At 43.7% G+C, this 14,353-nt stretch overlaps 1 protein-coding gene across 8 annotated transcripts; it reads left to right on the plus strand.

Moving 5' to 3' along the window:
• Positions 1-123: 123 nt before the first annotated feature.
• Positions 124-12,458, plus strand: C7H12orf73 (chromosome 7 C12orf73 homolog). Of its 8 annotated transcripts, none has more exons than XM_046012001.1 (4): positions 124-191; positions 3,100-3,336; positions 4,029-4,147; positions 11,979-12,458. In XM_046012001.1, exons 3-4 carry the CDS (start codon positions 4,040-4,042, stop codon positions 12,072-12,074), a joined length of 204 nt encoding a protein of 67 aa, XP_045867957.1. In that variant the 5' UTR covers positions 124-191; positions 3,100-3,336; positions 4,029-4,039; the 3' UTR covers positions 12,075-12,458. The 8 variants fall into 8 exon arrangements, with proteins under 8 accessions (XP_045867957.1, XP_045867958.1, XP_045867955.1 ...); XM_046012002.1 differs by having other exon boundaries at positions 167-191; positions 3,103-3,336; XM_046011999.1 differs by lacking the exon at positions 124-191 and adding an exon at positions 2,735-2,832.
• Positions 12,459-14,353: the final 1,895 nt, after the last annotated feature.

The following is a 14,353-nucleotide window of genomic DNA, read 5'->3' on the forward strand; positions in this document are numbered from 1 at the left end:
CCGAATCCTACGGCCCGTGGTTGTCACGTGACACAGACCGACCAATCATATTCGCGTCCCTCTCGTTGGTTCTCCTGCTCGCCGCTTGGCCTTTCGGGAAGGGTGGAGGACGAAAAGGGTGGGGTGAGGGGGCGCTCTGCTAACGTAAGCTTTTGTCCGCCGGGACTCTTCGGTGGTGGGAGGATCGGGAGGTGAGAGGGTGTTATATTTTGGGGTGCTTTTATGCATATCGGCCTTATCCAGACCAGTCTACGTCAGTTTTTTCCCGATGAAAAAGTATTTTGCGTTAATTATCAGGTTTCGATTATCAAGCGTGATTTTGGGCGAATAAGAGACGTCGTAGTCAGAAAACTTGGGAGTTGAGTTCACTGTGCTTTCTTGGGCCTCAGTATCCTCTGTAAAATGAGGGTGACTGTAAAACTGCTTTGTAAAATATAAAGCGTTACATGAACCACTGCTTTAATTTCTGCATGTAAAAATAATAAGTTTTCAGGTGTATGATAGATGCCATTTAAGTACCACTTCTCCCTTATTATCTTACAGACTAGCCGCTCTGTTTTATTTCTCAATGGCTCTTAAAGCTAGTTTTTGTTTCATTAGTGTTCAAGTTGTCACTGCTGTTTCACAAGGACTTCATTAGATCACCCTTCTGGAGGGGCACCTGGGTGGCTCAGTCAGTTAAAGTGTCTGCCTGATGTTGAGGTCAAGATCACAGGGTCCTGGGATGGAGTCCTGGGCAGAGGGCAGTCTGCTTCTCCCCCTGCTCCCGCCCCTGCTCATGCTCGCGCTCTCTCCGTCTTTCCAATAAGAAAGAAAGTAAATGAATAAACTCTTAATGGAGATGGGCTTTTCTGTTTTTCTGTTTTGCATGATGAAAAACATGGCTGCTGTATTAATTTTTCCCAGTTAGGCTGCAATAACAAATGACTACAAAATCTTGTTACTGGGACGCTAGGTGCAAGAGCACCTGGCTCCGGGAGTCCCAAAGGGACCAGATTTGGTCACATACCACTGACAAAATCCAAAGGCAGAGATAGAAATGGTGGTGAAACAATTTATTTCAGCGAAGTCAACACTGGGAAGACAGACCAAATCCCAACGACTGTATCCAAACCGCGACAGACCAAGTCCCAACGACTGTATCCAAACCGTTGAAAATACTTACAGGTTTATATAGGGAGAATGTGGAACAAAGGTATGTGGGTAGGTATAGGTGGGTCATAAAGGTCAGGTTGATGATTGTCCCTAGGTCAGTCATGCTAGGTGTTGCTGGCATCAGGGTAGTCCCTATTGCTTGAGGGGTACTTTCGGTTCCCAACATGGGATGCATTACCTGCTGAGTCTTTAGCTGAGTTGAGAAAAACTGGAAAGAAAATTTTAGTCATTTAGAAAATAGACTGTGGTCAAATGGAGGTAGTTGAAGGGCTCTTTCAATCTCAGTGGTTTACAGCAACCAAGGTTTATTTCTCACTAATGTAGCATGGAATGGGAAGGACTATCACTCCGTGCTTCATGTGTCTTCATTCTGGGATCCAGGAAAGGGCTTCTGTGAGTAAATACAGAATGACTAATTTGTCTTATATCCATTGCTGAAATGAAACTTCCAATATTTTTCAACTTTTCAGAACTTTTATGGATGCTCTGTCCATTAGTAGGTACTGCTCAGAACCTGACTCATGGTGGGCATCCAGTGAATATTTGTTGAATGAATGAATGAATGAACACAGCCCATTCTCTTGCTCTCTGTCTCTCTCTGGTTTTTCCAACTACTCAGGACCACAGTCCAGAAAAGTTTCTTGTAATATTTTATTGATTTGAGAGAGAGAGAGCATGTGCATGAGTGGGGGGAGGGGCAGGAGGAAGGGGCAGAGAGAGGGGGAGAGAGAATCTCAAGCAGACTCCCCTTAGTGTGGAGCCTGATGTGGGGCAGGCAGGCAGCGCCAGTTTCATGGGGGTGTGACTTGGTGCACACCAAAAGCATCTATAAAAGAGGAAATAAAAAATTGGACTTTGTTAAAATTAGAAGCTTCTCTTCAAAAGATTATTAAAAGTTAAAGACAGGCTATACACTGGGAGAAAATATTTGCAGATAATAATCTATCTGATATATATATATGATTAAATCTAGATTAGATTTATAATATATAGATGATTAAAATAATAAAAAACAAACAATAAAAAATGGATGAAAGATTGAACAGATACTTCACCAAAGAAAATACGAGAATATAACAGTATTCTTAACATCATTAGTCATGAGACACCATTACCAACCTACCAGAGTGCCTAATATGAAAAAGACTAACCAGACGAGGTATTGGAAGAGGATGGAGAGGAACTGGAAGTCTCAAAACTGCTGCTGGGAATGTGAATGGTATACCTACATTGGGAAATAGCTTGGCAGTTTCTTAAATTATACACCTATCTACTACATGCTGCAGCCATTCTACTCCTAGGAAAGTAGTCAGTAGAAATGGAAGCATACGTTTACAGGCTTGTATGGGAGTCTTTTTGGTACACTTCACTGTAACAGCTTTATTCCTGTAAGTCCCAACCTGGAAACAACCCAAATGTCTGCCAAAGGTGAATGGATACATCGATTGTGTTATAATTGTACTCAGCAGTAAAAAGCGAACGACTGATACCTGCAAGGATGTTAATGAATCTCAAAATAATTGTGTTGCATGACATAAGCCAGGCCAAGATGCTACATAGTGTATGGTATAATTCCATTTACAGAACGTTCTAGAAGATGCAAATTTATCTATTGTGACAGCAGATCCAGAGGAGACAACATGGGAGGAATTAGAAAGCGGCATAGAGAAACTTTGGGTATGACGGATATGTTAATTATTTTGCTTGTAGTAAGGGTTACACAGGTGGACACATGTCAAACCTCATCAATATATTTTAAATATGTCGTTAATGTCAACTACACCAACATAAAAGTGTTTACAAGGTATCATGATTCATGTTACACATACAACACTAATCCTTCAGAATTTAGTCCTGAGTTAGCTTTAAAAAAATCCATAGTCACAGCACCATCCATATACGCATAGATTAAACAAGGTCGACTTCCGTTTTCTTTTATTCCAGTAGCACCAGCAGGCACAGCCCTGTGAGTGTGGCTGTTTCCTGGCCCCCAAAACGCGGCGGCACAGGAACGGACGGCGCTCGAACTCGCTCCCGGGAGGGTGGCCGCACCGAAGCACTAGTCGGAGTGCCAGTCTCCTCCCGCTCATAAAAGGTGGCAAACGCCAGCAATTTCCTTGGGCGTGTGAAAAGACGCATGGGGCAAGAATCCTGCCAGCTGCGAGACTCGACATCTGCCAGGGAAGTCCTACACTAAGAGTAAATGGCGCGCCGAGCGTCTGAGGCTGGGAAAGCACTGGGAACTGGGGGAGGTGGGGAAGTAGGTGGGGGGCGGGGACGAGAAGAAAAAAAAAAAAAAAAGAGCCGGCCGCATTTCCCTAGAAGGCCGGGATCACGTGCCCGAGCGGGCGCCGGCACAGCACAGGCTTTCCGGCCCGGCGCTGCCCCGAGGCCCTGTACTTTCGGTTCCGCCGGCAGGCTGTCTGCTGCGACCCGGGGGCGTACTTCCGCTCGCCCTCTGACCCGCTGCCCTACGCCAGTGCATTCTGCGGTACGGTCTCTCAGGGCGCACCTGTAGGGCCGATGGGGAGTGCGGTGTGCATTTGTTCTAGAGTCTGAAAAGGCGCGGGGAAGCCACAGCGGATGGGCCTTCCGCTTGCGGCGCAGGAGCTGCCCTTAAGTTGCGCGGGCCCAGCCCCCACACTGAGAGCCGGGTGAAGGCTGAAGGCTGCCCGCGGGCGTGGAAAGGGCGGGCGCTCGGGCGCTCGGCCTCTCGGCGCCCTCGCGTCCTAAGTGAGCCCACGGGGCGCGGGGTGGGAGACAACCTGGGGGTCCTGACCCCGTCCCGCCCCTGCCGTGTGCCCTGTTTCCCGGCACGGTTTCGTCCTGACCTGGGAGCCTTGTAACACTGCCCGCCTTTCCTCCCCGCGCAGCACCCCTAAGCATGCCCGCGGGAGTGTCCTGGGCCACCTACCTGAAAATGTTCGCGGCCAGCCTCCTGACCATGTGCGCCGGGGCCGAAGTGGTGCACAGGTACTACCGGCCGGACCTGGTGAGTGCGGGACGGTCCTCGTTCCCGGTCCCTGGACCGCTCCGTTCTCCTCCCAGCGGCGGAAACGATCTTAAAACGGAATTAGAAGGACCATCTTCCCTGAGCGTAGAGCCTGATGGTGGCATTGCATTGCCTTTAGAGCAGCGCCCGGCCTGTGCTTTCACGGGTTTTACACAGCCAGTCACTTGCCTGCCACTGGCCTTGATCTACCATTTACCCCTTGTTCCTACTGTTGCAGCCACCCGGTTTCCTTGCTGTTTCCCACACTCTTCAGGCCTGTCCCCATCTCGTTGCCATAACTTCTCTCATCTTGAAATGTTTTTCTCCCAAATCTTGGGTTGGGTTCCTACTTTAAAACGTCAGTCTGCTCAAATATCTGCTCCAGCAGTGAGAGTGCTTGGACAGCTCCCAAAGGATTCCTCCTTGTGTTACTCTGTCTCCGCCTTTGTTTGCCTAGAGGACTTGTCACAGTTTGCAAGTGTTTTATTCCTTTTGTCTGTTTACATGTTCTTTGTTTCCTCCACCAGAATGTAATCTCCGTGAAGGGACTGGGCCTTCCTGGTTCACCCTTGATCTCAGTAACCTAGAAAAGAGCTTAGAATATAGTAAATGCTTGATAAATATTTGATGAATGAAGGACGAGGAAATATAGGCCGTCCAAGGAGGGAGAAATTTAAATTAACTTTCAGCATTTTAAACATTCATTGAATTAGAACTGGGAATTAGAGGTGCTTTTGAGGAGTTATAGTGTTGTGGAGATGAAGGCAAGGAAGTGCGGTGGCAGTCATTACGCGCACATTGCTAGGTGTTATGCTAACAGGTGTGAAGAGAGTGGTTGGAGCACAGTGTAGGGAACAGTCATCTCTGCCTGGACTCTGGAGGGGTGACACGGAGCACCATCCATTTGTCTTTCTAATTTCAGCTGTCAGCTACAGTTTTGGGGGTGTTTATTCTTGGGAAACTGAGATTCAGAAGACAGGGTGATTTCCCAGGGTCACATAGCTTCCTGGGGATTTGAAGCCCAAGCCTTCTGTTCAGTGTTTCTTTTTCGATCCTGTTAATGAGGTAGTACCGCACCCTTGTAAAACATTCAGATTGAATTCAGGCATGTAGAGTGGAATGTGAAAATCTAGGGCTTCCCCCACCCAACTTTCTCTAGTCTGCTACCCTCAAGTAGCTACCATTTTTTGGTTGGTGTATACTTGCAGACTTTTACTATTGTTGAGATACACATGCATGTGTGTGCACACATACACACACATTAGACAGTGTGTTTTCCCCCATGGAAATAGGAATTCATATACACATTTCTCTGTCACCTGCTTCTTTTGGTTAATATCTATATGAACAGACACATGTTTCTATCAACAGCCTTTTTTCTTTCTGATCATTGAATAGCATTGTATAATATGGATGTTCCATATATTATTTAATCTCATATGGACATTTTGGTGGTATCTAGTTTTTGTACAAACAATGCTGAAGTAGCTCTTACCAGCAGGGACTGCTTCTCTTTTGAGTTATAGGGATGTGTCAGGGTTACTTAGTGGAGACAAAAATGGGTAAGAACCTTCCACAGAAATGCAGTTGAGTCACTAGCTCCTGAGGAATAGACATTAAGCGGTCATTACGAAGGAAGGAATACCTGTGATTTGCCCCTGGGAAATTGACCTTTGATTCACCCATCTCATTATAAGTAGGAACACACAAGGTTGTTACCAGCAGCTTCTTTGACCTTGGGAAGAGGCTTGGTCTTGATTGGGCAGTGATATCAGCAGTGGGGTACCTCTGTAGGGCCCTGGAGGCCAGGGCTGGCTGGCTACATGTAGGATGCTGGATGCTTTACTAACATTTAAGGAATTTATGTTCTTTTGCTCTGTTGGTCTTGTTCTAGCAATGACTGTCACTGTTGTAACAACTGCTGGCCTTTGTTGGAGTCTTTCAGTCTTTACAGCTAGAAGGTCTGGGTGGAGTCCAGAGTCGACCATGACAGCTGCCTAGAGTGAATGCTCAGTGCTGTCTTAAGGGAGCAGCATTTAGGATGCCTTTTCTAGTTGACCAGCTAAGCTGCTCAGGATTAGAATGGAGGCAAGGACTCAAGGCAGATGTTCTGTCCTGGAATACAAAGTGTGCTTTTGCTTGCGCTTCCGTTTGCATCTCCATTTACTTTTTTTTTTCTTTTTTTAAAGATTTTATTTATTTATTTAACACAGAGAGAGATCACAAGTAGGCAGAGAGGCAGGCAGAGAGAGAGAGAGGGGGAAGCAGGCTTCTCCCTGAGCAGAAAACCCGATGTAGTGCTCCATTCCAGGACCCTGAGATCATGGACCTGAGCTGAAGGCAGAGACTTAATCCACTGAGCCACCCAGGCACCCCACATCTCCATTTACTTTTGTATTACTTTTACTGGTCCTCATTTCCTTAATTTATAATTTACTTAATATTGAAGGCATAGTCAAAAAATGCAGTCTCAGTGATGTAGGAAAGATGATAGGGTTTGAAGCCAATGGCCAAGAAAGAATTCTTGAGATGTCTGGTGCAAAAAGGCAGTTTTATTAAAGCATGAAGACAGGATCCATGGGCAGGAAGAGCTGCACTGGGTCATGAGGAGTGGTCTGTTATGTACTTTCAAGGTGGGAGGGGGTTAGGGATACCGTAAGCCTCCCAGGTATTTTGGAAACCAAGTTTCCAGGATCCTGAGGGGGCTAGGTATTGTCAGGGAAAGGTCATTTATTACTTAGTAAAAACTTGGTCACGAGGCTCTTCGTTTATATATCAGTGGGTCATATGCTTGGGGGATGATTGCTAACATGTATCTTGGATAAAGGAAGTTTGAATTTTTATATGTTAAAATAGACTGACAGGATCTTGGGGGGTTTGCTAAGGTTGCCTTTTGCCCTTAGCAAAGTAGTAACATCAACGCAGATGAATCCCTAGAGGAATGTCACACTGCCTATTTCAAGGACTTGTCAGTGGGCCATAGGTAATAAGAAAATTTAATTTTTCTTTGGCCTTTGTTTACCACATCCTTAGGATTCGTTTTATTTTATTTTTAAGATTTTATTTATTTATTTGTTAGAGAGAGAGAGACAGCACAAGGGGGAGTGGCAGGCAGAGGGAGAAGCAGGCTCCTCACTGAGCAGGGAGCCCGACACAGCACTCAGGACTCCATCCCAGAACCTGGGATCATGACCTGAGCCGAAAGCAGACACTTACTGAGCCGCCCAGGTGTCCCAGGACTCATTTTAAAGTGTTCATTTTTGGTTGTCTCCAGACATACACACAAATTGCTATTTAGAACCTCTGCTGATATTGTTAACCTTTGAGTCAGTAAACTTATTAGTCTTTTAAGAATTGATTGTATATTTAATGTATTTAGTAAATAAAAGTGCTGTTTTTCTGAAGCAGGAGAGCTAGGTTCTTGTCTCATGGAGTCGAAGAATGAATCTCACAGACAAAGAGTGAGTAAAGTGGTAAAGTTTTTATTAAGCAAGAATACAGAAAAACTCTCAGGAGTGAGAGAGGGGTCCTGATAGGGTTGGTACTGAGGGCTTTTAGGGTTGCTTCCTTCCTTTCTTTCTTTTTTTTTTTTTTTAAGATTTTTATTTATTTATTTGACAGAGAGAGACACAGTGAGAGAGGGAACACAAACAGGGGGAGTGGGAGAAGGAGAAGCAGGGAGCCAGACACAGGGCTCGATCCAGGACTCTGGGATCATGACCTGGGCTGAAGGCAGATGCTTAATGACTGAGCCAGGGTTGCTTTTTTTCTTGAAGGCTAAGCAGGGAGCTTAAATCTTTTTGCCTTCTCTACAGGCAGCACTACTGATTAAGGACTAGTGATAGCATCTTTAATGGCTTACCTTAGGGTCTGGTTGTTTTCTGTTGACCACAGGAGACTGTCATAAAACGACTCCCCACCTTGGACACCTAGAGCAGGGTGGTCTGGAGTGTCCCTTATCTCTGGTTTCCTTACATCTCCATATTTTTGGGATTTTTGTGAGCCCGATCACATAGCTCTCTATCGATCTCTCCCTATCTAGCCCTCCCTGTCCCTTACTCATTTCTTTTAATAAAAGTTGACTTGCCGGGGTACCTGTGTGGCTCAGTTGGTTGAGCTGCTTTCTTTGGCTCAGGTCACGATCCTAGGGTCCTGGGATCAAGCCCTGAATTGGGCTCCCTGCTCAGCGGGGAGTCCGATTGTCCCTTTCTCTTCCTCTGTGTGCTCGTGCTCTCTCTCTCTCTCTGTCTCACTCTTCTCTCTCAAATAGATAAATCTTAAAAAATTAAAAGTTGAATTGTCATTTTAGCTTTGTACTGAATTGGCAATTCAGATTACTCCAAGGGTGTGCCTCTGTGTAAGTGGGCGGTTGTATATACGTTATAGAAATTTGAAACATGCTGTTGTATTTTATGTTTTTATTATTTTTTGAAGTTTTTATTTTAATTCCAGTTAGTAAACATACAGGGTTATATTCGTTTGAGGTGTATACTGTATTTTCTAGGGCTTTGTGACTTCATATAATTTCCTTTTGTGACCCTGGGGAGAAAAGCATCCCTTCTACATTAATTAGTTTACACAGTGTAATGAAGGTGAAGCAAGCTACATTTGTTCTTATACTAAAGGGATGGGAATGTCAAATCCTAGGACTAGTTTTTAAGATAGGAAATTGTCAGACACGGTACTCTGGCTTTTGCTCTATTTCTCATCACCGATTTTTTTAAAAAGATTTTATTTGTTTGTCAGAGAGAGACAGGCGGAGGAAGAAACAGGCTCCCTGCTGAGCAAGGAGCCTGATAGGGTACTCGATCCCAGGACCCTGGGATCATGACCTGAGCTAAAGGCAGCTGCTTAACCAACTGAGCCCCCCAGAAGTCCCCCCATCACTGATTTTTTAGAAAGTCATTTCCACTTCAAAATGAGAATTGTGCTGTGAAGCAGCACAATTAGCTCCCTACCTCTCCTGTGACCCCGACCTCAAACCCCACTTTCTTTCCTAAACTATTTTATTTCTTTAGGATTAATTAGTTGTTAGGTAAAAGAGTAAAATGAACCAGATCAAGGTGTTTGAACTTCAGGGATTGAAGTGCTATAGAAGCTTGCTTTCTTTCTTTCTTTTAGAGATTTTATTTATTTATTTGACAGACAGATCACAAGTAGGCAGAGAGGCAGGCAGAGAGAGAGGAGGAAGCAGGCTTCCCGCTGAGCAGGGAGCCTGATACAGGACTCAAGCCCAGGACCTGGGGATCGTGACCTGAGCCAAAGGCAGATGCTTAACCAGCTGAGCCACTCAGGTGCCCCTAATCTTGCAGTTTTATGTAAAATAATCTGAGCAAAGATTTTATTTCTCTAATTTTATGAGCTTATAAGGGTCCTGAGCACCGTCTGTTGATTTATTCATTTAGCACAATCTTTTTGCCTGCCTTTTATAATGAGGGGCATCCTATAGGGTTGTAAGAAATAAGGAGGAAATTACGATACGGTCCCTTTCCTCTGGACCTCACCGTGTAAGTTGATAGCTGGTAGAAATAGATATGCCTCTAGGGGTGCCTGGGTGGCTCAGTCATTAAGCATCTGCCTTTGGCTCAGATCAGGATCCCAGGATCCTGGGATCGAGCCCCATCGGGCTCCCTGCTCAGTGGGGAACCTGCTTCTTCCCTGCCTGCCACTCCTCTTGTTTGTGCTCTCTCTCTGACAAATACATAAATGAAATCTTAAAAAAAAAAAAAAGTAGATATGTTTCTGAATCATGACAAACAGTTCCACTTGGGTGTGCAGTGAGCATGTTGAAAACTGAGCTGCTGGTCTTTTCTCCAACAGACCTGCTCATCTTGAAGCCTCGCCTATCCCTGTGGATGGTGACTCCATCATTTTTGTTGTTCAGGCCAAAGCCCAGGAGTCCTCTTTAACTCCTCTCTCCTCCTGCACATAATAGCAAATCCCACTGGCTCGATCTGAAAACTACATCTGCAATCTCACTGCTTTTCACCACGTTCGCTGCTACTACCCAGTTCAAGCCACAGTCAACCACCTCTCACCTCAGTTTCTGTGATGGCTCCCTGATCTGTTTCTACCTTCCTGCCTTGCTCCCCTGCAGTCTTTTCTTGACAAAGCCAGTGTCTTCTTTTTATGCTTGAGTCAGATCATGTCATTCTGCTCAGAACTCTCCAGGGACTGTGCATCTCTGCACCCGTTTTTCCTCTGGCCGCATCCCTTCCTGACCTCTCATTGAATACTTTATACCAGCTGTGCTGACCACACATATTGCTTGCTTTTCCTTGCACATAAGGGCACATTTCTGCCTGAAGTCCTCAGCATTTGTGGTTCCTTCTGCCTGAAACACTCCTAGATAGCTGCATGGCTGGTTTTCTCATCCTCCTTGATGTAGATCTTTGTTAGAAGTCACCTTTTCAGACAATATGCACATGAGAAAATGCTCAGCATCATTACCCATCAGAGATATGCAAATCAAAACCACAATAAGATGCCATTTCATCACCACTACAATGGCTATAATTAAGAAAACCCAAACAGCTCATGACAGGTGTCAGTGAGGATGCAGAGAAATTGGAACCATCATACAGTGCTGCTAGGAATGGAAAATGGTACAGCTGCTTTGGGAAACAGTCTGGCCGTTCCTCAAACAGTTCAACATAGAGCCATAGGACTCAGTGATTCTACATCTTGGTTTATACCCAAAAGAAATGAAAACATAGGTCCACACCTCCTTCTTGTACACAGGTTCATTTAAATGGAATCATATAACATGTGGTCTTCTGTGACTCGTTTCTTTCACTTTGCATTCGTTCAAGGTTTGCCCCATATTGTCAAATATATCTGTACTTCATTTCCTTTTAGGACAGAATAATCTTCCATCGTAAGAATAATAGCAGGGGGGGCGCCTGGGTGGCTCAGTGGGTTGAGCCGCTGCCTTCGGCTCAGGTCATGGTCTCAGGGTCCTGGGATCGAGCCCCGCGTTGGGCTCTCTGCTCCGCAGGGAGTCTGCTTCCTCCTCTTTCTCTCTGCCTGCCTCTCTGCCTACTTGTGATCTCTCTCTCTGTCAAGTAAATAAAATAATAAAATCTTTAAAAAAAAAAAAAAAAAAAAAAAGAATAATAGCAGGGCTCCATTCCAGGTCCTCAGGATCATGACCTGAGCCGAGGGCAGATGTTTAACCCACAGAGCCATCCAGGCGCCCTAGACGCTTACTGTTTTTGAACAGTAACAAATTGATTTGAAATCGGTTCAAAACGAATTGATTCCTAATACTTGTTTTCTGTGCCGGGCACATGGTAGAGACTCAGTAAACAGTGCAAGAATGAATTTCAGATTGTGAAAAGCTTTATTAAGATTTGTGATCTGGGCACCTGGGTGGCTCAGTGGGTTAAAGCCTCTGCCTTCGGCTCAGGTCGTGATCTCAGGGTCCTGGGATCGAGCCTCACATCGGGCTCTCTGCTCAGCGGGGAGCCTGCTTCTTCCTCTCTCTCTCTGCCTGCCTCTCTGCCTACTTGTGTTCTCTGTCAAATAAATAAATAAAATCTTTAGAAAAAAAAAAAAGAGATTTGTGATCTGTCAGTTAATATTGATCGAAACGCTCCCTTTGTGAGTCCCGCAATACTGGAGACACAGCCTGGACAGTAGAGTCCTGTAAGTATTGGGTTAGAAACAGACTGACATGGGCCGCAGGCTCTCCTAATAAGGAGTCATCATTGAGTACACTGGGACTTTTGTGCCCTTTTTTTTTTTCCTTTCTACTTTCTTTCAGGTCACACTGAATTATGGTCTAAGGCAGCACTGGCATCTATCCTTTTTGTTTTGTTTTTTTTGATAGACAATACCTGAAATTCCACCAAAGCCTGGAGAACTCAAAACGGAGCTTTTGGGACTCAAAAAGAGACAACACGAACCTCAAATTTCTCAGCAATAGAAGCCTCAAAATACTTAACTCTGCCAAGAACTCCATGAATAATATTATAAGTATTAAATACGTATTTTTAAAGTTTATTGAGTTAGACGGGTTGTCTTTCAGCACCTAAAGCAATCCTCACAGCACGAGGAGGTGCCCAGGTGTTAACTGATGCACTGAGATTTAATTATGGATTGACCAGTGTTTCTTGGAAACTGCCAAAGTGTATATCATCAGCTTTTTCAATGTGGTTGAATAGATACTTAGTCTTGAATATCACGTGAGAAAGAATATTTACAGTGGTCCTGCTCTTATAATTCTGGTTTATTTCTCTGAGGAAGCTTGACTGTCTTGAAAAATGGGAATTATAAATTAACTATAATAAAAGTGTCATTGACAATTAAAGCTTATGGTGTGAAGTTAATATTTCTCTAAAATTGGACACTGCTATTTGTACCAAACTGAATTAAGTTGAAATATTTAAAGTTTGAAGTTCTTCTGGAATTGTGTACTTAACAAAATTATAGCAGATGTCATTTGGACTGTCATAAGTTCTTTATCCCCAAATTTAAGAAACCATGTTACCATGTAGTTATTCTTATAAAGTAGATTTTAAAATAGGTGAAAAGCTTAAATGAGCTTCGTTATGGGGTGAATTGTATCCTCTCCTCAAAGATGTTGAATTCCTAACCCCCCCAGTACCGGTTAATGTGAGGTTATTTGGAAATAGAGTCCTGCACATATAATGAAGTTAAGATGGGGTCATTGGGCTGGGTCTCTAATCTAATCTAATGTCTTTATAAGAGGAAAATGCCATGTACAGACAGACACAGAGGGAGAGCACCGTGTGACAACAGATCAAAGACTGGAGTCATGGAAGCCAGGAATGCCAGGGAGGGAGAGCCATCACCAGAAGCCAGAAAGGGGAAAGGAGGGGGTTCTAGCCAGAGTCTCAGAGGATGGTCCTGCTGACACCTGGATTTTAGATTTCTGCCCTCCAGAACTCTTGAGAGAATACATATCTGTCATTTGAAGCCATCTAGTTAGTGATACTTTGTTATGGCAGCCCTCGGGAACTAAAATATTTCAAGTCTTTCTGAGTCTATGAATAAAGGACAGAAGTAATTTATAGAGCAATTGCCTTTCCATTTAGGGCTATTTTTCCAAAAGAAGTTTTTCAGAATTTTGTGTTCTTAAAGGTTAGATCTAGGCTTGCTTCCTAGCCAGTTAGCCAATTGCTACGTCACATAAATCTTTGGGGTCATTGTTGAAATCTTAAAACTGGAAATGCAAACAAATGTTTGTGTTTTATTTGCCATAGTTAAATACCCTTTTTGGTCTAACAGTGTAAAGCAACTAAATGAAATGGTTTATTTCTAGTCTACATACAAGCTCTTTCTTTTCTGCAGCTGTGGTATTTGGTACCTTCCCAAATTCTTCAACACATCAGGAGGATCTGTCTTTCTGTCGATGATGGATGAGGAGTAGCTCACTCCAGGGAGAGGGCTGGAAAACAAAGTTTTGAGTTGAGACTGGTTGCTGATATTTACTATGACCTTGTGATAAGACTTTTTCTGGAGCAAATTTCATATCTGCTATTAATTGAATACTTTTCTTTTTCTATTTTTTTTAATTTAAAGATTTATTTGTTTATTTTAGGGAGAGAGAGGGAGTGTGTGCAAGCGCAGGTTGGAGGGGCAGAGGAAGAGGGAGAGAGAGTGTTCCAAGAAGACTCCATGTTAGGCATGTAGCCTGGCACAGGGCTCGATCCCAGGACCTTGAGATCATAAGCTGAGTTGAAACCAAGAGTCAGTCACTTGACTGACTGAGCCACTCAGGCAGCCCTGAATACTTATTTTCTTAGAATTTTATACTTTACCCCTGAAACAAATAATACATTATATGTTAATTAAAAAATGAAAATGAACATATTTTTAAAATTCTATACTTTACAAATGGTGAATCTTGCCACAGCCAATTGCAAGAGTTTTATATCAGGTTGGACAAAGTTTGACTTTGTTTTTTTGGTTGAAGGAATTAAAAAATGGTTTCCAAAACTCAGTAATTCTAACTTTGGTGCCTAACTCCCTCACATAATATGAATTTCCAAAGGTGTTAGGAAGGATACCTGATTTTAGTATAAATCAATAATAAAATCATTTTTTAACTCTCAACTAGTCTCATCAGTTGAATTTACTAGGTACAGTTTTTTTTTTCCCTCTGCCAATGAGCATTTTCAAATTCTACGTCTCCCATTAATTTTAGTATATGAACATGAAACTGGTGAACTTTGATAATGC

Source organism: Meles meles, chromosome 7, assembly GCF_922984935.1.
Source record: "Meles meles chromosome 7, mMelMel3.1 paternal haplotype, whole genome shotgun sequence".
NCBI classification, from domain to species: domain Eukaryota; kingdom Metazoa; phylum Chordata; class Mammalia; order Carnivora; family Mustelidae; genus Meles; species Meles meles.

Coding starts and splice junctions, on each gene's coding strand:
- C7H12orf73 (XM_046012001.1), top strand. CDS start 4,040: ATGCCCGCGGGAGTGTCCTGGGCCACCTACCTGAAAATGTTCGCGGCC. Junction 4,148..11,978: donor GGTACTACCGGCCGGACCTG/GTGAGTGCGGGA, acceptor TTTTTTTGATAG/ACAATACCTGAAATTCCACC.